Source organism: Pelobates fuscus, chromosome 2 (genome assembly GCF_036172605.1).
Source record: "Pelobates fuscus isolate aPelFus1 chromosome 2, aPelFus1.pri, whole genome shotgun sequence".
Lineage (NCBI taxonomy): Eukaryota > Metazoa > Chordata > Amphibia > Anura > Pelobatidae > Pelobates > Pelobates fuscus.
The window spans coordinates 45,637,172-45,663,152 of record NC_086318.1 but is presented as its reverse complement, the minus strand read 5'-3'; the positions used below and the strand labels follow the sequence as shown (position 1 = coordinate 45,663,152).

At 39.4% G+C, this 25,981-nt stretch overlaps 1 protein-coding gene across 1 annotated transcript in view; it reads right to left on the bottom strand.

The window, feature by feature from the left end:
• Nucleotides 1–25,981, bottom strand: part of PUM2 (pumilio RNA binding family member 2) — a 65,020-nt gene that overhangs the window by 11,577 nt on the left and 27,462 nt on the right. Inside the window, exons 3-14 of the mRNA XM_063442122.1 lie at nucleotides 23,676–23,744; nucleotides 21,772–21,877; nucleotides 18,861–19,048; nucleotides 17,135–17,304; nucleotides 16,215–16,482; nucleotides 15,151–15,259; nucleotides 13,836–13,961; nucleotides 12,677–12,828; nucleotides 12,037–12,172; nucleotides 11,503–11,646; nucleotides 9,918–10,199; nucleotides 5,132–5,368 (exon numbers count right to left, since the gene is read on the bottom strand). Of these exons, the coding sequence (XP_063298192.1) occupies nucleotides 5,132–5,368; nucleotides 9,918–10,199; nucleotides 11,503–11,646; nucleotides 12,037–12,172; nucleotides 12,677–12,828; nucleotides 13,836–13,961; nucleotides 15,151–15,259; nucleotides 16,215–16,482; nucleotides 17,135–17,304; nucleotides 18,861–19,048; nucleotides 21,772–21,877; nucleotides 23,676–23,744 (1,987 nt within the window). The remainder of the gene's footprint in view (nucleotides 1–5,131; nucleotides 5,369–9,917; nucleotides 10,200–11,502; nucleotides 11,647–12,036; nucleotides 12,173–12,676; nucleotides 12,829–13,835; nucleotides 13,962–15,150; nucleotides 15,260–16,214; nucleotides 16,483–17,134; nucleotides 17,305–18,860; nucleotides 19,049–21,771; nucleotides 21,878–23,675; nucleotides 23,745–25,981) is intronic.

The following is a 25,981-nucleotide window of genomic DNA, read 5'->3' as shown; positions in this document are numbered from 1 at the left end:
ACTATCAAGCTTTGAAGTGAGCATAGCTTGTTATAAGGCTTTGAGTGTCCTTTAAGTTTCCATTATAAGAGTGCCAACATCTCTACTAAAAAGGTTTGGTCACGGTTTAAAATAAATAGCGATTGGTCACGATTTAATAAAATTCCAAAGAATGAGGCTGTAGGGAAGAAGGGCAGAATGTGTGCATGTTGCAGGGAATGACAAACTAAATGATAAACAGTTTACCACTACAAGCAGAAATACCATGTATGGATTCAACAGCTAGTGTGTATTTGTTACATTTCATCCTTTAAAGGCAGACTGAGTTATCATATCATCACGTGATATTTAAATACATAAAACAACCAAGTAATAATACAAATGGCTGATTGCATCTTTTTCAAATCCTGGCCTTTGGAAGTAGAGTGCACAGTGACTATTTTTTAACATTCTTTATTTGGTCACGGACAGGTGTTGCATTAATACAGTAACATTTCGGTAGTGGGCTTTCGCAGAAGCCTGATGTTCAAGCGTATATGTTCGTTGTCGGTCAGGGTTTTTGGCTAGCAGTGTGTCCAACTTATTGGCCTTTTTGTAAAATAGGCTCCTAGACCAGAGTATAGAGCGTGCCACGTCTGCTATGGACAGCTCTCTAATGGAGTGTCGTAGTGCTTGGAGTTCGTTGAACTTATGTGTGGTGGGGCTGTGTTTGTGGTGTTGTTCTGTTTTCCGCAGTGCGGTTTGAAGCTCCAAGAGGTGCTTCGTTTTATTTTTGTGGGTGACTGCCTAAATGAAATGGCTCTCAGTACGGATTTGTGAGCTGCCCAGACGGTCCTTGGGGTTATATCCCCTACGTCAGAATGTGTAATTGTCGCCCGAGTTGTGAGGAGTATATCCTTGTCATTGAGTAGGTTAATACTGAGCTTCCAAGTCCAGTCGGAGTGATAGTGCAGTTTCTCCAGTGTGACCGCGACATCGGCATGGTCAGACCATGTAATGCTATTGATCTCTGAGTGGATGAGTTTAGCCATGCCTGCGCCATTAAGGATAATATTATCGATTCAGGAGTATGTGTTGTGTGGTGCAGAGGAGAATGAGTAGTCCCTCGAGTGTTGGAGTCTCCATGCGTCGAGCAATCCTGTGTGTTGGAGGAATGCATGCATTAATTTGTCTTGTCCCCCCCCGGCCTTGTGAGCGTTGTGTCCCTGGTCTAGAGCTTCTATCTTGTGTTGGGAAGGGAACAGCTTTTAAATCCCTCCCTACTACTAGTATGCCTCCTTGGAGGGTTGATAGTAGTGTTTCCATGTAGTCCCAGAAATTGTGATCTGGGTCGTTGGGGGCATAAATGTTAACTAGGTGTAGTTTTTTTCTCACTTGTGCTGTTAATTAGAACTTCCTTCCCTAATTCCTAAAAGCTTCTGCAGATGATAATCTGCTCTTTTTTGCTAGTATGAACTTCATATTTAGTGCTGCACATTCTCCAATCAAATGCATGTCAAAGAAATGCAGAAAGGATGAACTAAGCATGCGCAGAGATCTGTGCAGTAGACCAATTCACTGCTTCTCATGTAGATGCCTGGATCATTAGCTGGAACTTGACAGGGCTGCATGTGCTCAAGTGCACACACATCTCTGCTGGTGCAATCCTGGCAAAGCATCTGCAAGTCTTCAACATTCAGCATTGGAACATTGCGTACTGACGGTGCAAGATCTGCATCATACTGCCTATAGATTTCAAAGTAAAGCATTGTGTTTGAAGAGAGAAGCCAACAAAAGACCGAGTTTGCATCTTTTGAAGGTTCAACAAGGTGCCTAAAAGGGTTTATTTATACACCCAACCTTTATTGATTGCTCAAAATGTAAAATAATTCTGTAGTATGGAGATTTTCCAGAGACCTGGCTTATTCGGTGAACTGGTGATGGAGGAAGTAGCAAGGTAAGTAAACATTCTGTCATGGTGTCGTGGAAGGCAGGATTGCCATTAGAATTCTTGTACAAAATCATAGTCTATGGGTCCCATGAAGAGCTCACAAAAACACTCATGGACATGCATTCCAAGACAAACAGAGATACACAGTCTGACACATACAAGCATGCACACTTATAGACACAAAAAAGATGATATATACTACCAAACACACACAGGTAGAATTAAATGTATTGTTCACACCTCTCAAACATATTTGTAAAGCATAGGAGATAAGTAAATATTATATAAAACAAAAATATGGATGCTGGACAGGTGCCCCTTACCTTGCTCTAAACCCTAACTTCCATGGGCTATCTACATAGGAGACCGAGTATCATAAAACCAGCAACAATTAAGTATTATTTAGTCCCCTGGTTCCCTCCCATAGCACTGGAACAGCATGGATTTCTAAAGCCTTCTGACTCTGCCACACCACCTCCATTAGGAAAGGCAGCACATTGTACCCCTTCTACCAAAGAGCAACACATTACTGATATTTGAGGCAGATGGAGCACCCAGTATGTAGGAGTGCAAGAAGACACCTGACGATGCACAGTGAACAAGCTCTTGGGCCTAAAACCAGAAACCACACACAATCTCCAAAAGCAAGTTGGAATGGAATCTTTGGACTCAACTAAACTCTGGAATGCAGACACCATCAGAATTAAGTATCTCTTAAAAGAACACTATAGTGTTTGTATTCCTGACACTAGAAGGTTTAAATGTATATAGTGGAAGTGCACTCAACCCTTCGTACTAGAATCTTGGCAGCTTGACAAAGGCCCTAAGGGGTCAAAATGTTGCTTGCTGGTTCTTGGGTCCAATAAAAATACGTTGAAGTGCCTGGATTTTTTCTATATTCAAATACTATAATTTTTAAAAACACTGTTACGGTGTCCGGCCCCTCTTGCTCCTGATAAAAAGGTGTTAAACCTTATTTCCAGTGCCAAGCGTGTCTGTCTCATCGCAGTTGGCCCCACCCCTGCTCCACCTCCTTTTCCACCGGAAAGCATTGTAAAGCTATTGTGCATGCAAGGCAAAATGCTGCGCCAATCAGCATCTCCTCATATAGATGTACTGAATCAATGCATCTCTATGAGGAACGCTCAGTGACTGCCACTAGAGTTGTACCTAGGCAACAATGCCTTTTCTCCCTTTATCTCTCCCTTTTTTTTCACTCTACATTCATAACATGACAAGTTGTTTTGTAATATAGGATTGTACAACAGCCCAATGAATATGTACTGAGAAAAAAAACTTAATGACTTTAGTGCCTTTATTGGAAAGGCTGTGGACTGTGAGGTTTAAGTTGGATTGTATTTACATCCATAAACTTATGGATAGAGGAATACTATTGACAATTGACTCTTGGGCTTCTTCTTGCCCAAATGGGTCTGATAATTCATGAACAAAAGTGCTAATAAAAGCTGAAGAGGTGATTCTGAAATCATTATTTATAGTACGTCTCTACTGTTGTATGGATGTACTATTTAAACCACCCGACACTTGGGACATGCAGTATCGTTGCAGTGAAGGACGGTCTGCTTCACTAGAAAAGAAAAGGACCGCAGTACATCTAATGATACACAAAGCTAATGGCTGTCAAGATGTAGCATGACTTTATATCCATGCAGCCCGTACTCTGTGCATTGAGGAATGAAAAGTCAAGGGGACAATCTGCAAACCGGCTGCTGGTAATGTAAAATGGTATGGAGATGTATATATAGTGTGTAGGTCAGTTGTAGCTTGTGTAGAAAGGGGTCAGTGTGTTAGTTTGTCTATGTGTCAGTAAGGAGTCTGTGTATGGGTCAGAGAGTGTGTTTGTGGGTCAGTGTATGGGCCAGTGATCGGGTCAAACAAAGTGTATATGCAAGTTAGCGAGGACATGGTTTGATTAACCCCTTAAGTGTTAACTCTAACTATAGCAAAGTTAAAGAATACTTCCAGACCAGCTATTATTGCCTTTATTATTCCATTCAGATTTAATTTGTGAAAATTAGTGAATGTCCACAGCTCTAGGCAAGGGCCCCCACAATCTTTGATATTATTTTGTGTAAGGACAAGTAAACTGGGTTACCACTTTTGTCCCTTGTACAAGACTATGTAAACAAAAATCCACACCCCTGACTGTGCATAAACAATTAGAAGAAATACATGTAAACGGTAGAGGAGCAGTTCATCAAAAGGCTGTCAACAGCCACTGTGCGTATACAGTATGCAAACGTATGGACCAAATTACAAAAAAATACTAGAAACTATTGGACAGATCACCAATATTCCCTATGATGTAGTTGCAGGGTTCTGTAACAAAGTCCTATGGCCAAATGAGATGATCTTGTACCAGAGTTATAGAAAAGGTTTGGGGGGAGATTTACACAGGGCACCAACTAATCCTTGGTGAAGGAAGTGGTTTGGCTTGGGTGTCTTGGAATACCACTGGGACTGGTTTACTTTTAATTATGTATTAATTAGAGTGAAGAGACAGCTTACCCACTCAGATCCAGCCAAATGCTTTAAAATGACCTAGGAAAACCATGTGAAAGAAACTAAAAGTCTGCAGGGTCAATTATTCCTAGCTGAAATTTCTATTATATAATATTTAGCATAGGAAACTGTACATTTAGCTTTAACTACTTTTCAAGCATGTTTTAGGGCTCAGTATTTACTCATTAAACAAATTAATTGTATTTTATTTAATTGACAACATAAGGAAGAAAAGGCAGAGGGAAACTTGTTGAGAATCAAACCTGAAAACGTAAATCTACAGCTCCAATTATTATACTCAACTCAATATTACTGAAAAGGCTTTAACAGAAGGACATTAAAGTGAATACCCCCAAGTAAGTAACTCTTAATACAATGCACAGATATAGACAAAGACACTCCTTCCACCATTGAAAGGGGGCAGCGGTCACTAAAACACCATGTTTATAAAATTAATAATAATAATAATAAAAAAAGAAAGAAAGGAAAAAAACAAAACAAAAAAAACAAAACATTTCCATTCTCATGTTAACCCCCAACACCTGTAAATTAGAATATGTGCACAAACATGGACAATTCCACAAAGGAAAACAAACATCTATAACAAATGCAAAATGGTAAACCAACAAATAAAATAAAATCACAGCCACAATCACAAAAACACACACACGAAACACACAAATAAAAAGTTTGCTTTACCTAAATGCAAACTGGATGAAGATCCATGTGATGAAAGGGATGGCGGTGGCGTTAGTGAATGTCCTGGCGTTTGGCTTGGTAGAGGCATGCCTATTGGACTCGGAGAGGAGGAAAATCCCAGGCTATTGTAAAATGGCTGCCCTATGGATGCTAGGCTGCCGCTAGACCTTTTGTACAAGTCAAAGCTAGCAGACAGGGAATCTCTCCTTGAGCCACTACTACCTGCGGAATTGCCAACTGAAGAAATAAAAATAAAACAAACAAAATCATAATTAAAAACACACAGTGTTAAATGAAGAAACACTCCAAAACTACGCAGACATCAACATAAAATTAAAGTATGATAACAGCAACTGCCCCATGGGAACAAAAATTTAATTAACTTTTTTCTTTATTAAGTTGCAAATTGTGTTCATACAAGTTTCCATAATGAAAACCCCAGAAATTAATAAATTCCATATATTTATTAATCAAATTTACAAATTCTGAATTTAAATTAAAAATAAATAAATCTAACATTAAAAGTGCACCCTAACCCTAATACAGCCCATTGTAGTGGTTATGGTCCCAGGAATGCCATGGCTGAAGCACTCAGTCAATGGATTGTCTTCAAGCAAGGGTAGCCTTAACATCAATGAAATACTGAACGCCTGCATAAGTGATTTGAAAAGAGGATGCCTAACAGGTAGTACCTGGGTGACACAGGTAAGTATCAAACCATATTGAAACGGTAAGACTGCTTACTGTGAGAGGAAGTCAGGGAACTAATGGCACTGGGCTTTAGGAGACTGGTGTTCAGACTACCCCTTTCCTTCATCCATGTGTATCAAAATCATTTTTTTTAAGGACTGCGTTTTACTTGATTAGGCAATTTTTCTTTGTGAAGATAGACTTTTCTTTTAAAGGAAAGAGGCACAAATGGAATTCAGTAGTTTACAAAATGTGAACTAAACATTGCATGTGCATTCTTTGAACACAAATTTATGTTTTAAGTTATATTTCTAATGTTGTGATAACTGCGTATTAAAACACACACACAGAGAATAACTTTAGGACTTGCTTGTATTACCTACTGTAAGAAATTCCATATTTAAGAGAATCAGGCTCACAGATATAGAAGAAAAGCAAAACAAACACATTGGACATCAAAGCTGTATTTAAGAACCTTTTTGTGTGTTCTGTGCCAAACCAAAAAAACAGAAAAAAAACTAAATTCAATCATGAAGAGAGCAAAATGATGGCAGAGTCAAACGGCTAAATGGGAGTTGTATGCCATGCAGACTCAATCAGAGCCAACCGCTACAGATCAGGATTTAGCATCAAGTCATAAGGGAGAGAAGATCCATTTAGAGCCATTAATATTAAGATTAGTAAATAGGAACAGGGATTGGCACCACAGGGTATGTATATTTATCTTAGCCCTCATTAGGATAAGCTAGAATGAAAAGTTATGTTCAAATATAACTTTCTGAAATGAAAGAAGCATTAAAAGGACACTATAGTCACCCAGACCACTTCAGCTCAATGACGTGGTCTGGGTGCCAGGTCCCTCAGGTTTTAACCCTTCAGATGCAAACATAGCAGTTTCAGAGAAACAGCAATGTTAACATTTGGAGTTAAGTCAGCCTCTAGTGACTGTCTTCCGGACCGTCACCAGAGGCGCATCTGCGACGCTGGCGGCATATTATGCCTCCATCACGCAGAGTGTCCATAGGAAAGCATTGAGAAATGCTTTCCTATGGACACTTTGAATGCGCGCGTGGCACTTGGCATGCATGCGTATTCGGCTCTGCCGACGTCGGAGGAGAGGTCACCAGCGCCGGGCAAAAGGCAAGCTGCTGAAGGGGTTTTAACCCCTAGAGCGCCACGGGAGGGGGACCCTGAGGGCACTATAGTGTCAGGAAAACCGCTTTGTTTTCCTGACACTATAGTGATCCTTTAAACAATTTGTAGTTGTCGATAAAGATAGCAACAAGTGTGGCAACGTTTACACTGGACCTGCAACACCAAATACCTATATTTTAACCCCTTAAGGACCAAACTTCTGGAATAAAAGGGAATCATGACATGTCACACATGTCATGTGTCCTTAAGGGGTTAAACTTGGCAAAATAGCAACTTGTTTAGAATACTATTTTAGGGAATATTCAGTTTACTGTACAGAAAAAGTTGCAAGTGCGAGTTTCAATTCAAACCTACTTACATAACTAAACATGCCTCTGCAACAAAATAAACAGCACTAGCTAAAGCAAATGAAAATACTACAGTAGAAAAAAAAATGTATATAAAATAGGAGAGATTGAACTAATGTCAGTGGATGGATATGACAATCTAGCAAGCCTACACAATTAGCTAGAATAGTCTCCACACATCTACATCTAACCTATGGCACAAGCTTATAAATATGTTTATGCAGCTAGAACCATAGATTAGATGTGTGAAGATAAACAAAACAAGCCGTGACTGTTCGAGTCTAACATACCAAGGCATATGCCTGGCACAGAATTTAATCACAAGGTAATGGGAGGAAAAATACTCCCCCCAACAACAACTACATATTCTTTAAAACGTCTAACTGTCAAGTAACATATAGGCTTTCTTTCGCCTTGGTTAACTTTGGTATAAATAAATCTCTATGTCAAAAACAAAAAACAAAAACAAAGAAACTGAAATTAAAGGACCACTAGAGTCACCCAGATCACTTCAGCTCAATTAAGTGGTCTGGGTGCCAGGTCCCCCAGGTTTTAACCCTTCAGATGTAAACATAGCAGTTTCAGAGAACCTGCTATGTTTACATAGCAGGGTTAATCCAGCCTCTAATGGCTGTCTTCCTGACAGCCGCTAGAGGTGCTTCTGCGACGCTGAATGTGAAAATTGCATTCAGCATGCAGGACGTCCATAGGAAAGCATTGAGAAATGCTTTTCTATTGGCGTTTTTAATGCGCGTTTACCGCGCATGCGCATTCCACTCCACTCGGGAGCTGGCGTCGGAGGGGGAGGAGAGGTTACCAGTGCCGAGGAAGCCAGGTGCTGGATTAAAGTAAGTAGCTGAAGGGGTTTTCAGCCTGGCAGGAGGGGGTGCCCTAAGGGTTATATAGTGTCAGGAAAACTAGTTTGTTTTCCTGACACTATAGTAATCCTTTAAATTAAGCAGAAAAGAACAGTATGTCTAACTGTTGCATGCAAAGGTAGTTATCTAATAAAATAATGGCTGATCTGGCAGACGTCTAAACTGATAATTGCCCCCAAAAAGCTAATACAAATTTGGGCCATCTCTGTTGCCATAAGAAGCAGCAGCCAACAATTCTTCTCTCTCAATATATGTGTGTTAAAGTGAACCTCTTAAAGGAACACTCATGTTAGTATTCCTGACCCCTTTAGTGTTAAAAATGCTATTTAGGTACCGGCCCCTCCTTACCCCACTTATAACAGGTGTAAACACAAAACAAACAAAAAAAAAAACTACCTTCATTGCTGCCCCAGATCCGCCTCCTTGGCTGAGATAGTCAGAATTGATGATCTCAGCAAATACAATGCTTTGCCATAGGAAAGTATAGGGAGGGTAATACGCACGCACGACAAAACGCAGAGCTGGCCAATCAGCATCGCTTCATAGAGATGGATTGACTCAGTGCATCTCTACTCACCTTTCCTCCGTTGCAGCATGGCCTGGTGGATGTTACTCTTCTTCTAACATCTACATCCTGGCCGTCCTCCGCTCCTCCTGGCCTCTTCTTTGATTTGCCCTGCTTGAAATGCATCCCCAAGCAGGGCAAACCTCCTCATCGTTGCCACCCTCTTAACAGAGGGATGTCATGCCACTCCATTCCATAACTCGCTAGGGAGTTTCCATGGCAACGAAGAGCATGTGCTGCGGTTGCTAAATGGGGAGAGCAGAGGGACCTTCTGTGAGAGGTCTTTTCTGTTCTCCCTTGGCATACGGAGGCATTTTTTTAACAGGTGGGAGAAAAACCTATTTTTAAAACTGCAAGCATAATGTATAGATAAAATATTTTGCTCAATCTAATGTGCTTGAGTTGTTTGGGGCTTGACAAGTGCCCTTTAAATAAATAAATGCCATTCGAGGAAAGAAGAGAAACCACTAATAGGCTATTTCCCAAAGAAGAGACTGTTATTCTCATTCAGGGAAAAATGGCAGCTTTTGCAAGTTCTTATGATATGCCCCCAATGGACATGCATAAAAAAATGCATGCATATGTAGACATTTGTGGTATATGTACTACATAGTGATTTGTACTCATTTGCCAATTTGGGCAGTGGAGTGCCCCTTTAAGCACCATAGCCAATATAGAGCTCTGTAGTGGTTATGTTGCCAGGGGACCCTGTAGGGAAAACAGGTAAGTGCCTAACCATTCAAAAATAGCCAACAGTGGGACAGCACTAAGGGGACTCCTGGCACCATATCCACCACAGCTCACTATATTTGCTATGGTACTTAGACTTATTTGCAAATAAAATGGCTACCTCAAAAACCAGACGCTGGAAGTAGCATGAGAAATTTTAATATGCGGTTTCAAATTTAGCCAGATGATAGGGGGGAAAGCTGCCTTGCCAATATCAAACAGAACTCGCCAATGGCAAACCATATGGGACTGAGAGGATACATACTACTTTGAGGACAAATGTGCTCAGAAAGAAAAAGCAATGAAAGAAGAGGGAATAAGTATGGGTATTTGCAGGAAATCACACTCTTTGGAAATGAAACAGTAAATTCTTAACTCCAAGTTAGATTTGTCTAGTTCAGCTTACTGGTTTGGTAGTATACCTGATGAATTAAATCCCCCAAAAGCAGATCCAATGGCTGAACCCAAGGAGTTGTTGCTGCCAAATCCATGAGACCCATTTCCAGGCTGCCCCTGCCCATGCGAGAACAGGGAGCTGCTCTGACTGTTGTTAGTCAGGGCATTGTTTCCATAGAAAGAGTTGGAGTGGAGATTGGCATTCTGCTGCTGTTGCTGTTGCTGCTGCTGCTGCTGGCTCATAGGTCGGAAGATATTGTTTGTGGCTCCTGTAAGGTTGTTAGCACCAGAGGCCGATGCTGCAGCAGCTGTAAAACAAAAGGTATTGAGCCACAATGTCACAGAGTAAAAACAAAAAAACATTTAAATGGAAAAAGACAAGAAAGCGTATACACAAAACTTGTTGCCAATTACACCAAACCTGCTGGAATTTTTGTGAACATATGTCCAGGTTTGTAAGTTATATCTATGGTAATGCACAGTGTACTTTACGTTTGAGGAAAAGCAAGAAGTAGATGATATTAACAGTCTCTCTCTCTTTTTTTTTTTACAACTTTAATTTTAAAATGAGACCAAAGTAACTTATATCAAAACTTTGAGAAATAATTTTATTATGTAAAGAACAGGACGATTTCGATTATAAAAGTATTTGATAACTGTATTAGTTTATTTGTCTTTTGTGGTTAGAACACATTATCTGACATGCTGCAAATAAATATGTTTAGAACTGATACAGAACACAGTTAAAGGAACAGCGCACACAAAAAACCATTTAACAAGGCTACTTAAAATTGAAGAGTCGCTTGAAGTAGTTTATATTAAATATTACCGGTGAGCATGTCAACCTCCCATGTACAAATTAGTATAGGACCCACTGATATTGGGGTACTGTGAGGCAGTGGTGGGTTTAACACAATATGGTTATATGGTGGAACTGAAGCCCCATATTTATTTGCTAAAGTAGGTGATTTTAAGTAGCCTTTTAAATGTAAAGCTGTAGTTTTGTTTGTGTGTGCGCTTGTTCCTTTAACTGTATTTTGTAAATGTTTTGGTCTTTATGGCAGCAACACTGCTTGGAAATGGATGTTCTGGATGTGTCCCCAATTCCCATTTTTTCTGTGCAGAACTGATGCAGAAAAACGGGCATAAGACGGATTAGCCAACAAATATATAAAAACTGCAATAAAAATAAAAAATAATTCTAAAATAATGTACTGAGTTTAATGTCCTACTATACACAATTTGTGGATATTGGCTGGATTTTGTCTATATTCAATATGGTTTATTGCACTATATTCAAGCTACTGGGTGACTGCCGATCTACAAAGCTCACTATTTTAAGACATATCTAATATAATATAACGGTTCTATATGCACTACTATGGAGCAATTTAACCCTGCCTGAATTCTGTGCTGTGAATGATGACATCTTGCCAACATTTTCTTTTTATTTATAAAAGATTAAGATTATTGGGTTTGACTGTATTTTATATTGCCCAGTATTTGACATGACTATTTCTCTTTTCCAGCAGAGTAGAATTACAAAGAGCACTTGGCAATATACAGAATATAATTATTACAGGAAACACATTATTCCCTTCAGAGACAAACCTGCTTGTGCTGCTGCAGGACTGATGAGAACAGGTGCAGATGCCACTAATCGCACTTGGGCGGCAAGTCCAGCTCTTGCTCCAGGACCCATCACCAATGCACCAGTCTGATCGTAGTAGGCCGTGGGTGTGAGTACTTGATAGCCTAGGCAATTATAAAAACAGTCATCCACACACATCAAAGAAAACACAGACGTGTCCATTGGACAAACATGTCTTAACTGAATTGAAACTCAGACAGACACACTTTGGTTCTGATATAGATCTTTAAAGTTATAATAAACATACTTTCCTTCTGCTACAGTAAAATATTTACTTTAAGCACTATAAACATTTCAGCTTGTTTCATTTAAGTTTCTCATTTAAAAAACCAAACAACAAAAAAAAACTTGTTCAAGGGTAGAGAATGTAAAAGTGAACCAATCCCAACAAGTATAGGTAGGATTATAACCAGTGACCAGTATGTAACTATATTGTTTGTCTATATCCTGGAACAGATAACACCCAACCAATCTTTGTAGCACAATCCGCCTACCTGACATGTTGGTAGTGGCAAGGCCCTGCCCGAAAGCCATAGCAGAGTTTGCAGCTGCAGCAAGGGACTCTGCCTGCTGTCCTTGTTGGCCCTGATTTGGTGTGAGCGGGCGCTGATTAGCGGCAGCACGCATAACCTGTGGATAGAACATTGCTGAATAGATTGCTGTGCTTTGCAGTCTGCCACCATAACCTTCAGTCTGAAATGAAACAAACCACCGACATAAACAGAAATTCTACACAACTTTTATAGCATTTCCAGTTTGTGCCATCTTCCTTTTCAGGATGAGAATCCCAACCAGCAGCACTTACGAAATGGAAAGCTGAAAAAAAACTCTACAATTCTGTTACTGCTAATAAAAATAACTACCGCACCTTGTAAAACATTCCCATTGTCTCTTTGTTAATGAACTCAGTGTATTTATATTACAAGTTCCACGATAGAACTTGATAAGATTATATAGAGGGCATTTATGGCACCTAAACTTTTTAGTTTCTTGTGGAGCTGGAAAACTTGCAGCTGGAATGGAAGTGTGTGTTACCCTCTGCAAGCCTCAGACTGGCAGGCCCCATTATGGGTAATGGCCAAACGTACAGGAGAAGAGGATTTACGGTTATTGCAAACCTATCATCTTGAATACCTGCTGCTGTCCCTGCGTAGCCTGTGATGTTGCTTGCTGGTTATTTCCGTTTGTGGCTGACGCAGCAACTGCTGCTGCTTGCTGCTGAAATAAACCTGCTGGGTACACTCCCCAAGGAACGCCATAATATTGTGGAGGAACGACTGTTGGACCTAAAAATAACAAAAAAAATAATAATTAAGGAAAATATACTAAACTAAACTAAACCAAACCAAACTAAAATCTATATAAATGGATTGTCTATGCTCTGTTTAATATAAAGAAGGGATTGTCTGTACCATTCTTTGAGCAATGCAGTAATTTCTGGTGAGCTTTGTGAGATTTATTCAGCAGTGGTATTAAAGGGACACTATAGTCACCAAAACAGCTACAGCATTTATTTTGGTGAGAAGAATCATACCCTTTAGGCTTTTTGCAGAAAACACTTTTTTTTCCTCAGAGAAAATGCAGTGTTTACATTACAGCCCAGTACTGGGCACTCCTTATATGGCTACTAGAAGTGCTTCCTGGGGAAGTGCTGCATAGTGAACAGCACGGACATTCAGTGTCTCCACCCTCTGCATGCAGACATTGAACTTTCCTCATAATGATGCATTGATTCAATTAATCTTTATGAGGAGATGCTGATTGTCCAGGGCGGTGTTTGACTTGTGCTGGCTCTGCTTCTGATATGCCTCCTTTACAGTCTCAGCCAATCCAATGGGAAAGCATTGTGATTGGCTCACATAATCACTTTTGATGATGTCAGCCAAGAAAACAGACCAGGGGGAGAGGCAGCAGCTGCAGACTTGAATACAAGTAACATTTTACTATATTTAGGGAGGCAATGGATGCCAGGGGGGGCTCAATGGTGGTTTTAACATGTTTGTGTTCCTGACCTTATAGTGTTCCAATAACAAAACTACTTGCACTAGGTATATTGAAACACAAAGGAATTAAAGTTATGTCTATACTTTAAAGAGTATAAAAAGTAATCTTTAAATAATCCGTATGTAAACAGACTAGGAATTGTGAGAAGTTTGTGGAGGAAGTCTTTTACTCCAGATACTTCACATACATTATGCCAGCACAGAGTTTAGCTTGCATAAAGTGAATAGATATTGTGTGGTTGACAGATTCCCTTTAGAACACAGATGGAATTTTTCAGTATACCACAAACCTGCTAATGTTGCTGCAGCAGCCAGACCCGCGGCTGTATAAGGATCAGTTCCCGGATGAGCGGTGCTGATGATGTAAGGATTTGGCATAAAGGCAGCTGGAGCAAGGCCTGCTGAAAACATACCTGCTGTAAAGAAAATAAACCATTTCAAATATTTAGCTTGCTACCACTCTTATGTGCAGGCTAATGTAGGTGTTGCTTTTATCACTCTAGTTTTGGATTAAGCATTTTTAATCCTGACTCATCAAACCCAAGCGAAACTGTCAAACATACCAACACCTGGCATCTAAAAAATATATATTCAAATCAGCCACAAAACAGAATTCTGATGGTCACATTTCACAGAGTAAAAATCCATTTCACTGATGTTACGAGAAAAGCTAAATTAAAAAAAAACAAAAAAAATCCAACAACAACAAAAGGACAATGGATGTCTCATTAACAGATGGTATATTTAGCGTGGTCCTAGAAAAATATTTGCTGCCTTTGTAAGTGGTACTTGCGAGATTACAAAGAAAATCTATTTAAAAAGGACACTCCAAGCACCAAAACAATTTCATCTAAATTAAGTTGTTATGGTGCCAGGAGGACCCAGGAGGCACTCTGACCTCAAAGGATTAAACCGTTCTTGAACGGTTTAACCCCAAAGTTGTCTCCAGCACCAATCTCCACTCCACCTCTGGCGCGGTTATTACAAAAAATAAATTTTCAGATTCATGAAGTTTAGAGTGTTTCAGGTAGGGAGGCTGCTGTTTGGCTAAGAGCGTCAACTGGCCGCTCTCAGCCAATCAGTGACTCCCCATAGACTAAACTGGCTTGCAAACAAAAACCTTTTTCAAGCCAGTTTAGAGCATGTGGCTTTGTGGTTAAACAGTTTGAGAACTGTTTAACCCTCATGATGTAAGAGTGCCAAAAAAGTTGTTTTGGTGCCTGGAGTGTCCCTTTAAGCTGTATTTAAAATATTAAAATAACATTTATATAACATGTTGTATTTGCCTACACAATCCATTATTACAATTAAATACTTTTTTAAAGGGCAACCTTATGGTGTTATAAATCTAAGGGCACCATCAAACTTTATAATCAAATGGTTTGTAGCAGTGTTCTCCCTGGCATCCATAACCCACCCCTCTTTAGACGCACTCATAACACGGAAACTACACTATTACATAGTCAAGTGCAAATCCATCCTATCTGCCCCGCAGATTTGCTCCAAAATGTAACTTTTCAATTTCATACACCGTTATTTTTATGGATCCCATAAAATAGAAATGTAAGTGTTTTACCAAGAACAGGGCATTTGCTAAATTCTTACCAAGATGAGACTGCTGCGCCGCTGCGAGTGCATATTGTTGCTGCTGTTGCTGCTGCTGGGCTGCTGTTAGCTGCTGCACAGTTAGAGCATTGGACCTCTGCTGGAACATCTGCAGAACATCAGAAATAAAGTTACTCAACATTAACCGAATAAAAATAACTCTTCACTATACAAGCTGAAATCAATCATTAACAGTGGAATTTACTGGGGAAAAACATCAGGTACAACAGATTTCAGCCTTAACGGGACATTCCAGGAACTAATGCAACTTTAATGCATTTGATAGGTTTTGGCCTCATTAATGTGTTGTATTTTTTGCATCCTCAAATCTTTATAGTTTTTGCATAAAAAAAATAAAATGTTTTGTAGAATTCTGCACCATAAGCTCACCTCCCCAAACACAGTCCTTCACTACCAGAATGCAATCACGAAATCTATCAAACCACAATGGTTTAAAAATGCTGACCAATCTGTCACATATTATATCAAGAGCAGCTGATCAGTTTCATCAGTGAGTAAATCAAGGTTTGTTTACTAGTCAGCCAGAAGAGGAACCTTGCTCACATGGATGTTCCCAACGTGCTTCTATTTACTGTAGTTTGAAAATTACCCTGCCACTTTAGGAGACAGATTAGACTTCTGGTAAAGACCGGATTGAAGAGATTTAGTTACCGATATGTGGGAGAGCACCTGTTAATAACGTGGTCCGTATAAAATGCAAAAAAAAATAAAAAAATAATAACTTTTTTAGAGCTAGAATACTAAAAGGGAGCTGTCACTTATTTTTTGTCAGGTTTTTAACATCCATGTCAATTGTTGTGCTTTGCACCTGGCAGACAGCGAAGGGAAAGCATGAAGAGAAGAATCTTCTTCATCAGCAAAGTTGGCTCTGGCTTTGCCTTGACTGAACTAGATTATGATGTAATTTGCCAAGTCTTCAATACAAATTTATATATAAAAAAATTCTTTTAAAAAAGGCACATCGTGACAGGTAAGGCGATTTCTTTATATCACTATGATTAATTCACAATAAAACAATCCACTTTTGAAAGCAAAAACAGTACCTGCTGCTGAGTATTGTAGTCAAACAGTCCAACGCCACCTCCTGTTGAATCCATTTGAAGCTGATTGCCCGGATAATCAAACTGCAATGAATCAAGGCCAACATGTTCAATGCCATCAATATTTTGGCTTTCAGGACTGGCAAATTCATCTGTTAGTGGCTTGTTGCTCATAGGGTTTTGAAGTTGTCCTAGGCCATCAGCAACAGAATTTTGGCCAATTCTCTCAGTGATCTCTGTGGGAGAAGCTTGACGGCTTCCAGGAGTGCGACTTTGCACATAGAAGAAAAAACGAAAACATGTCAAACAAGAGCTAAGCACAATTTATAGACATACAACGCACACAAAAATAACATTTGGATCAAGTATTTTGCAAACTCTATGGTCTATTAAGAAAAAAAGTGTTTAAAATTCAAGCAATCATGTCCTTGAATACAAAAACAAATATTAACAAATCCAGACCCTCCCCCACCCCCAAGAAACTAAAACACAATAAACAAAGATGGTATCTTGTAAAGGCTTACACTCTTAGTCTATCACCCAGTGCCCAGTCCAAAGCTTAAAGTTAAATAAAAGATAAAGAGCAATGTATCCAGAAAAGATCAGGTTAATTTACAATTTTTTAACAGAAGTTACAGTTACATGATGTAGAATAAGTAGGCTTGACGGAGCTCTAAGGGCAACCTGTAATTTGCATTGGGACAACACGGCGTTAGAACGCTGTAGAAAACCTTACTTGGTTAGTATGCCTCCAAAGGCAGATAATTGGGAATTTTATTTGCAAAGACTAAAAGCAATGGGAATTGTAAAAAGGGCAAGGGAGGAACTTCCTCAGAGATTCTTGTTGGAGATTAGAGTGTGGACACAGGATGAATTTTACTACATTAACAGGTATGTTTTTATTTAATTCAAAATGCACTCACTTGAAATCTTTGCAGTCAGTATCAATCCCATTGGGCATGACTCTGCCATTTAACTTCGAGACATCGTCAACATCTGCAGATATAAGATCCCGTTTGTTTTCCTCCTCGAAGGGAGAAGCTTTTCCTTTTTGCTCTCCTTTGTCTGGTCCCTCAATATCGTCTCTAGCACCCTAAAGATACCAATTAAAAAATGGATGAATAAACATATGTTTTTGGTGTTCTGTTGGTTAAATAAAAATGTTTTCACATTCCAGTGCTCTTGGACTATCACTGCTCTCCAGATTTGACAAAATTGTACTTGGTAACGTGGAAGGGGTGGACTATGGGTGCCTGAGACAGATTTTGTCAAAGCGGTTTAACAAACCAATAGGATATGGTTTCTATTAACTTATGACACCAGGGATGTGGATTTCCTATAGCCCAACTCACGGGACATACAGTTCCGGGCAGGCAGTTTTAATCTGCCTTAATCTTCCACGGGCAAGCAGCAGAGCTGGTACAGGGAGCATGTGCCCTCACGTTCCAAAGGGCTGACAGAGTGCCTGAAATTCTCAGAGGCCTGCCATACTTTGTAAGCTGCTGTCGTTCCCTTTGTCCAGCCTCCGGCTCCATTTCATGCCAGAGGCTCTGAGCAGGGTGCGGGAAATATTGCATGTCTGCTCCCTCACTGGCTGGAGGAGACTGGGAGGAGCAGTATGGAGTAGAAATACTAATTGGAGAGTTAAGGCTGAGTAGGAGCAGAGACACTAGTGGAAAGGATAAGGCAGATACAGTATTGGGGGTTTGCAGGGAGAAACAAACTGGGGCTTATTACACACTATACACAGCCGACCAACACTACACACAGCAGGTGTACACCAAATACCCAACACACACTGTACATATTGCACACAGCCAACACACGCATTACCCTCAGCCTGCACTTACACTCACTATGGGGGGGTGGGGAGAGGAGAGAGTGAAACACGCAGGTTTATTCACTAAACTTTCTGATAGTTTCCTCTTTCATAATCTGTTCTTTTTTTCATTTCTAAACTAATTCTCTTTAAAACATAAGAAAGTACACACTGCTTTGGCCTATGTATTTTTTCTACATTTGTCAATATTAGCAATGGGTGGAGAAAAGATGGAGTCTAAGGCAAGCTTCACCCTTTGTTAGCTTGACAAAGGAAGGGGCGCTTGCGTTAAGCTCCACCGTTTCATCACAACTGTTGGGAGTCGGAAAAATACAGAAGACAAAGTAGTCCTTAATCTGTCTTATGTTTTAAAGAGAAATAGATCAGAAATGAAAAAAAGATTATAAAAGAGGAAGAGAAGAGGAAACATTAGGAGAAAGGTAATTTTGAGGCGAAAAAGCCATTTTAAATCTTAATGGAAAAACTGAGGCAAAAAGTTGGAGATTTTTTTCCAGATAAAGCGTTTTTTTGTCTCAGTTTTTTCAATTGGATTTAATTTGCAAAAATGTAGAGTTTAGTGAATTGTCTATGTCTTCTTAAAGCAAATAATGTAAATAATAGCAAACAAATTTCATAAATTTAACAAGAGCAAAAAAAAATTTAAATAATAAAACAACTCCAAACATTGTGTTATTTAGGTAGCATTAAGTAAGATTAAGATATTGAGGCCTGTTCTATTTCACATTTAATAAAGTTCACATATTATATAGATCTCCACGACAACTACAACAGGACCACCATTTAGGATTCATATTGTTTAGGTCACTTACATAAGCTCCTTTTCTGAATCGTGGGTCAAGTTTGTCAGCTGGTGAGGAACTCAAAACATATTCTACCATGCTCACTCCAAGGCCTCCACTTTCTGAGCGAGGGGACAGGACAGAGTTTACATCGTGGTTTCCATGAAAGCTTTGCCCAGGTCTTCTCTGTACCATAATAGGCTGGGACATGGAATGGTCTGCAAGACAAATCACATACTCAGTGGATCTGACAGGACAGTCATCCTGTAAGTGTCCTTGAGCAAGACACCTAACAATACATATACACACCTACCTCAAATTCTCATAGACATTAATTGCGTTTGAGCACGTACTAAGTGCACTATATTAACCACTTTCTATAATTTTAAACCGCTGCAGAATATGCGCTATAGAAAATTTAAATGCAAAACAACATTGTCTGAGGTGTCAGGCTCAAACCATTTTAATTGTGTATTTGAGGCAAAAGCTTGAGAAAGCTGGTCTGAAAGTATTTACCACAAGAAACATATTGGATCCAGTCTTCACTTGGGCATTCGGTATTGCCTTGTACCAATAAATCAACTGAACCGTAACAATATGACATGGTACACTCAAAACACCAACCATGGAACACCCATGGCTCGCCACCTACCAAACATTCTACATTCAACAAAATCAACACACAGAACAAGCTCTGTCATACATTTTACACAATTTACAAGCAACTCATATGGCAGGATTTAAAACTTTATTGTCAAACTTGTCACTAGCAATTGGCCAGTGAAAATTTAGCCCTGGTGAGTAGAAATTCACCCCCTAGTGACTGTATCTTGGAAACTTCAGGCTTGTCATGGCAAGTTAAAAGTTCCAGCTAGTACGGTAAAATTTTGAGGATGGGGACACTATTTTTTTTTTTTTAAAAATACTGTTTAGTAGACATACCACAAATGGAAACTTGCATGCATTTAATTATGCATTTTTTTAATTTGAGTTATATCTTTCAAAAACTGCAGATCTCTTGTCGGCTGCCTTTGCAAGCCCTCCCCCTACTAACCCCACCCTGACTTTCTGTGGCTGTCCAATCAAAGATTTCCCAATGCAGTTCATTGAGAAGTCTTTTTTTTTTTTGCAATTGCTGCCTCTTGTGTTCAGTGCAACAAAGCTAACGGAAGCAGGAAGTAACAGAACATGTTGTCTGCTGGAGAAGCCAGAGGGGTGAAACCAGCATAATTTATAAAAGTGTTAATTTCTATTAAAATCTGTACTTTTCCCAAAATGTAGAAAATAGGACACACTCTTCACCCATAAATCTTTTCAGCAAGCTAAAGTGCTTTAGAGGTCTGGAGTGTGCTTTAATTCCTCAATAGCAAAATGCATTAAGGCACCCACAGATATTTTTTAACAAAATGATAACAAGGTTGTGGTATAGGTGAAAAATAATATCACATTTACTATTCAACCAAGAACAGTACAAGGAAATTAAGTGGTCCTGTGATCATATTTGAGGCTGTATTTTTTTTTTTATTTTTTATTCTTACAGGTAATATACAATATATTAACATTGCGTTGGTTGGCTTTTGCAGAAGCCTAGTGTGCTAACTTAAATATTCTTCGTCTGTCAGTTTTTTAAATTTTGTTGTTATAACATAACATATATAAGTAAGTTAACAATAACAAATATTGTAACAAGATGTGTACAGTATTGGGTACAAGTAAGGTGTTTTACAAGGTGTGGTTCTTCTGGCTATGTTTTACGTTTGGTGATCGCGTTCGGCATGAACTTGATTGATTTGGCTTTGTGGGAGAGTGGTCAGTCAGCTGTCCTAGGGGTGTAGTTGCTTATTGGTTGTTTGGTGTTAGGGGTGGATGTTTACTCCCTGTTACCCTTCTCCAAGATGGGTTTAGTCGTCATATTTTGAGGCTGTTTTTTAAATGCTTGTAAAGGCAGACTGGCTCAAGACACGTACTTACCATTAATCGTAAAAGACCTGTGACAATTGTACTAGTCTGGGGGTGCTATTGAAAAGGTTAGTATAACTTCAAAGGGACTCCAATGTCTAAAAACAAGATAGTGTCGGCGTTAATCTAGACTTCTAATCTGTACATTGTGCTAGTTAAATACAAAGCAAGCATATAGATTATACTTAAATGTGACTTTCGTTTGTCTGTGGGTATTTCCTGTATGAGGGCACAGACAGTGTTCTGGATAGAATGAAAGATATTATCTTAGTTACCAAGTGTATTACATACATTAGATTTTATTCTTGTAGGTCTTTCCTGTGAGCTATTCTTCGGGTTTTAACCTGCTCTTCTAGTTCTAATCTATTGTATATTCTACTTCTGATCTATGAACTACTCTAGTACTACTTTATTATTTATCTAGCTCTTGCTTATTAGAGCAGCTTTGTCAGTTTAAAAAAAAAAAAAAAAAAAAAAAAAAATATATATATATATATATATATATATATATATATATTGCTATACCCCATATTCCCCCACCAGGTTGCCTTGTTGTTTTTTTTTTGTTTTTTTTAAATGACCTTATTTGCAAAGTTATAAACAAATAGATATTAGTTTCATTATGTACAACCTGCAGGAGGGCAAACTTAGAGCTTTACTTAAGCTCCACATTCTTTGTCATTAGATATCTTGTTCAATATTTACCTCCGTCAAGCACCGCAAGTCTTCCCGGGAGTAGAGCATCATGGATCCTCTGTGTTGACTCTCACAAGTTCATAAGAGTCAACACAGATTCATTGCAAGCCTGCGCATGTACATAAAATCGGACGCACACACACCCAGGAAGCGCAGAACATAGGATTTCCTGATTCCTTAGAAACTTTAATCTACTTTAATTATTCAGTAGATCCAATTGTATAAGTGCTGGATCTACTTACATAACATAAATATACTATAATATATATATCGTTATGTTACTTACGTGATGCTCCCCATGTGTTTTCTCTCCATTCGTCAGCAAGAAACATCCCTTTCTGTCCATCTTTTGCAGAATCGTCTGGTTCCCAAAATTTTTTGGCTGGTAAAAGCTGTTTGAGAAGAACAACAAAGCAATTTTACTTACACAGAAGAGACATAAAATATGGGCTAAATATTGGCTTGAAAAGCCTAACTGAAGAAAACTATCAAATCTAGAAACACAACTGTAAATGGAGGGTAAGACATTCTAAGTAAAGTTCACTTTTCTACACTTATTATACAATAGAAGGTTTCACAAGTAGAACCGTAAAAAGAAAAGGCAAACAAAAAAGTGATTGGAGGTTTAAAAAAAAAGTGTCCAGAGTGCATCCATCCAATTCTATGGTAAATTGTCCCTGCTCATGTCAGGTGTTCTGGTAATAGCTGGGTACATGTAACATGGCTAGGCACAGTCAAGTCAATCATTTCTAGTACTTTAACTCAGGGTTGTTCAATGTTCCCTCTTGGGTGATTTCAGATCCTTTGTTAATTTCATGTAAAGCCTTCACGAGGTCCATGTGGGAGAAACGCTCTAACCCTCAACCATGGAACGGATAAACAAGCTCCCTGTGCAGCTCAGACCACTGGCAAAGCCATGCTTTTCCATATAAAGACAGTAAATGGGGTTGAATTAAGCGACCAGAGAGTTTGAGTTTGTTAGTTTCAGACTCTTATTAAAGTCGATCAGAATTGTCAAAAAAAATATTATATATACATACATACACACACACATATATATATATATATATATATATATATATATATATTAGTAAATGCACTGTTTAACACACATCTGCACACCAATCAAGCCATAAGACTTGCTTTTCCCAGTGATGTTACTACTGCAAGGGATTCTGGGTGGGCATATGCAAATTAGTTCACGAGACGACAACGTAGTCATCCAACATATATGAAACTGTAGCAGCACAGAGGGGAGGCAACCAGCCCATTTTTAAGGAGTTGATTTGTTTACACTATAATGGGTTGGCCTGCTATCACTCTGGTAAGGTACCAGTCCGTAAACTCAAAGGTAGATGTGATTTTGGACTAGATAGATAAAGAGTGAACGTAAGTTTTTTTTCAAGTAATCAAGTAAAAAAATTAATAAAATATTTGAAAGGTATGTTTGCACGGACAGCATCCTAGCAATAAAACTGTTTAATAAGTTATGGTTGTTATGGTTTTTGCAGTATACCGTTTCAGGGATCCAATGACCCGCTCTTCCCATGGAAATTAGCACCATCGCTAATATACTCTATGAATCTACCTGCCATGTTTGGGGCAATCCTGGATGTGATCCAATTCTTAGTTCATTCCAATAATTCAGAGAACACTAATTATGTTTGTATCATCTACTGAATAGATTCTAAACATGTACTTTTAAGTGTTAATAACAAAAAACAAAAAAATAGAGTTCAGAGCCTAGCTGAAAACCCTAAACTCAAACTTATGACAGAGGGAACAAACTATATTTAACACATATAAGCTGCCAAGATCTTAAAAGTAGAAAATGTGAGCAAAACATGTAATTGTGCAGTAGTTTACATAGAACAGGGAACCAAATACTGGCCACAAAATTAAAACAAGCAAAACAACTAAAAACTATAGAAAGAATCTGTAAAGCTAATGATTGCTTTTGACAGTGGTGAATAAAACGTGTCTGTGACCTTTTCAATTGATAAAAAAAGCTTTTCTATTGTGATATTGTTACCAATGTCTACAGCAAACAGTGGAAACACAAAATATACAAAGTTCTTTTGAGTATGCCTTGAGCTAACAATATGAATAGACGTGTAAGACATGTAGCCCCAAAACAAAAAATGTATCTTGATGGAGTTGAGATTGAATCAAGAGCAGTAAGTGACTGACCTCCCCCATTCCACGATGTTCTAATGCGAGTGCCTGGAAATCATTATTCATCTCATCTGCGGGCCTCACCTGGAATTAATACAAAAATTAAGAGATTAGGTTTTAGAAACTTCATTTTTCTACTCAAGGACGGAAAAAAAAGCTCTCCCCCACCTTAGAAAAAACAACCCAGTCAAACCCTAAGCAATTGTGTACCTCAATAACTTTCACATAAAGGGTTACTCCAACCTTTTTTTCCATTGCATCTTTTTATTTTATGTCATATATTTATAATGGCATATAGTGCACTAGTCACTAGGATCTCGCCGCCCCCAACGCGTTATTTTTATTGAAAAACCTGTAAAATATTGACTTTGCACAGAATTAACATTAGGCTGTTCTAGATTGCCTTTGTCATGTGTGCCAGAATTCAACTAGACCATGGCACAAAAGTGCAGACGCTCTGTACAGGCAGCGTTCATGCAGAAATGGTGATGGAGGCTTGAGCAACCCTTTAAATATCACATGGAATGAATGACAATTAATTTGCAAACAAACTAAGCTATGCAACTGGACAAAAAAACACAACAACAAACAACTGACCCAGATAAACAGATGCATAGTTTCATGTTTGTATTACACAATTAGAATTTCATATGTTTCTTTCGTGATATGTTGAATAATTGGCCAACTGCCCAATATCCAGGAATATCCTGCAATCACTGTCCTAGCTAAACACATGAGATTTCATGTATTATTTTAGTAAAATCCTGAAAGAGTAGAGATACTAAAACACGTGGGAATGGGAACAAATCAATTGTGTTTACTAGCAAACTCAATGGACCTGTGCTGCCTTAGACAGAACATGGCTTCAAACTGCTGTTGATGAAAGTTAAAGGGACTCTTTAGGCACCCAGACCGCTTCATTGAGATGAAGTGGTCTGGGTTCCATTCCCCTGTCTTTTTAACCATGCAAAGGAAAACACTGCAGTAAAGTAGATTCAGCAATGTTTACATTAGAGGGTTAACATGCCTCTTGCTGGCACTTCTGCCCCAATAACAGAGTTAAACTCAGCTATTCCACCAGATGGTCTGCAGGCATGAGCACTTGCCTTCCAATATGTTTCCCCATTGGTGGAGGTGGAGCGGCATTGTGATAACCACGCGCCTTTCAAACCCTCACAAAGAGGGTAGATTAAAACGATTGAATTATCAATACTTGTTTGTGTTCTTAACGCTATAGTATTCCTTTAAACCAAGCATGTCAAACTCGCGGCCCAGAAGGACCATCTTTGCGGCACAGCGAGCCGCGAGTACATGCCTAATGTTCCAAGCTGAGTAGGCACCTGCTCTACCCAAATTGCAGGTGCCTACTCTGCAAACACTTACTCGGCTGGGGAGGAAGGGACAGTAGAAGCAGCGAGGGAGCTCTGTGTTCCTGCTCCCTCGTGCGCACCGTTTGTAATGAAGCCGGGCGCCACAATATGATGTCATATTCCGGCACCCGGCATTACTAAACCACGCGAGGGAGCAGTGAGAAGGACCCCAGGGAGGTGCCCCACATCGTCTCCAAAAGGTAAGGAGCAATAAAGAAAAGAATGTAAGTGTCTCTCTCTGTCTGTCAGTGAGTATGTGTGTGTGTCTCTCTCTGTCTGTCAGTGAGTATGTGTGTGTGTGTGTGTGTGTGTGTGTCTCTCTCTGTCTGTCAGTGAGTATGTGTGTGTGTGTGTGTGTCTCTCTCTGTCTGTCAGTGAGTGTGTGTGTCTGTCAGTGAGTGTGTGTGTGTCTGTCAGTGAGTGTGTGTGTGTCTGTCAGTGAGTGTGTGTGTGTCTGTCAGTGAGTGTGTGTGTGTCTGTCAGTGAGTGTGTGTGTGTCTGTCAGTGAGTGTGTGTGTGTCTGTCAGTGAGTGTGTGTGTGTCTGTCAGTGAGTGTGTGTGTGTCTGTCAGTGAGTGTGTGTGTGTCTGTCAGTGAGTGTGTGTGTGTCTCAGTGAGCGTGTGTGTCTGTCAGTGAGCGTGTGTGTCTGTCAGTGAGCGTGTGTGTCTGTCAGTGAGCGTGTGTGTCTGTCAGTGAGCGTGTGTGTCTGTCAGTGAGCGTGTGTGTCTGTCAGTGAGCGTGTGTGTCTGTCAGTGAGTGTGTGTGTGTCTGTCAGTGAGTGTGTGTGTGTCTGTCAGTGAGTGTGTGTGTGTCTGTCAGTGAGTGTGTGTGTGTCTGTCAGTGAGTGTGTGTGTGTCTGTCAGTGAGTGTGTGTGTGTCTGTCAGTGAGTGTGTGTGTGTCTCAGTGAGCGTGTGTGTCTGTCAGTGAGCGTGTGTGTCTGTCAGTGAGCG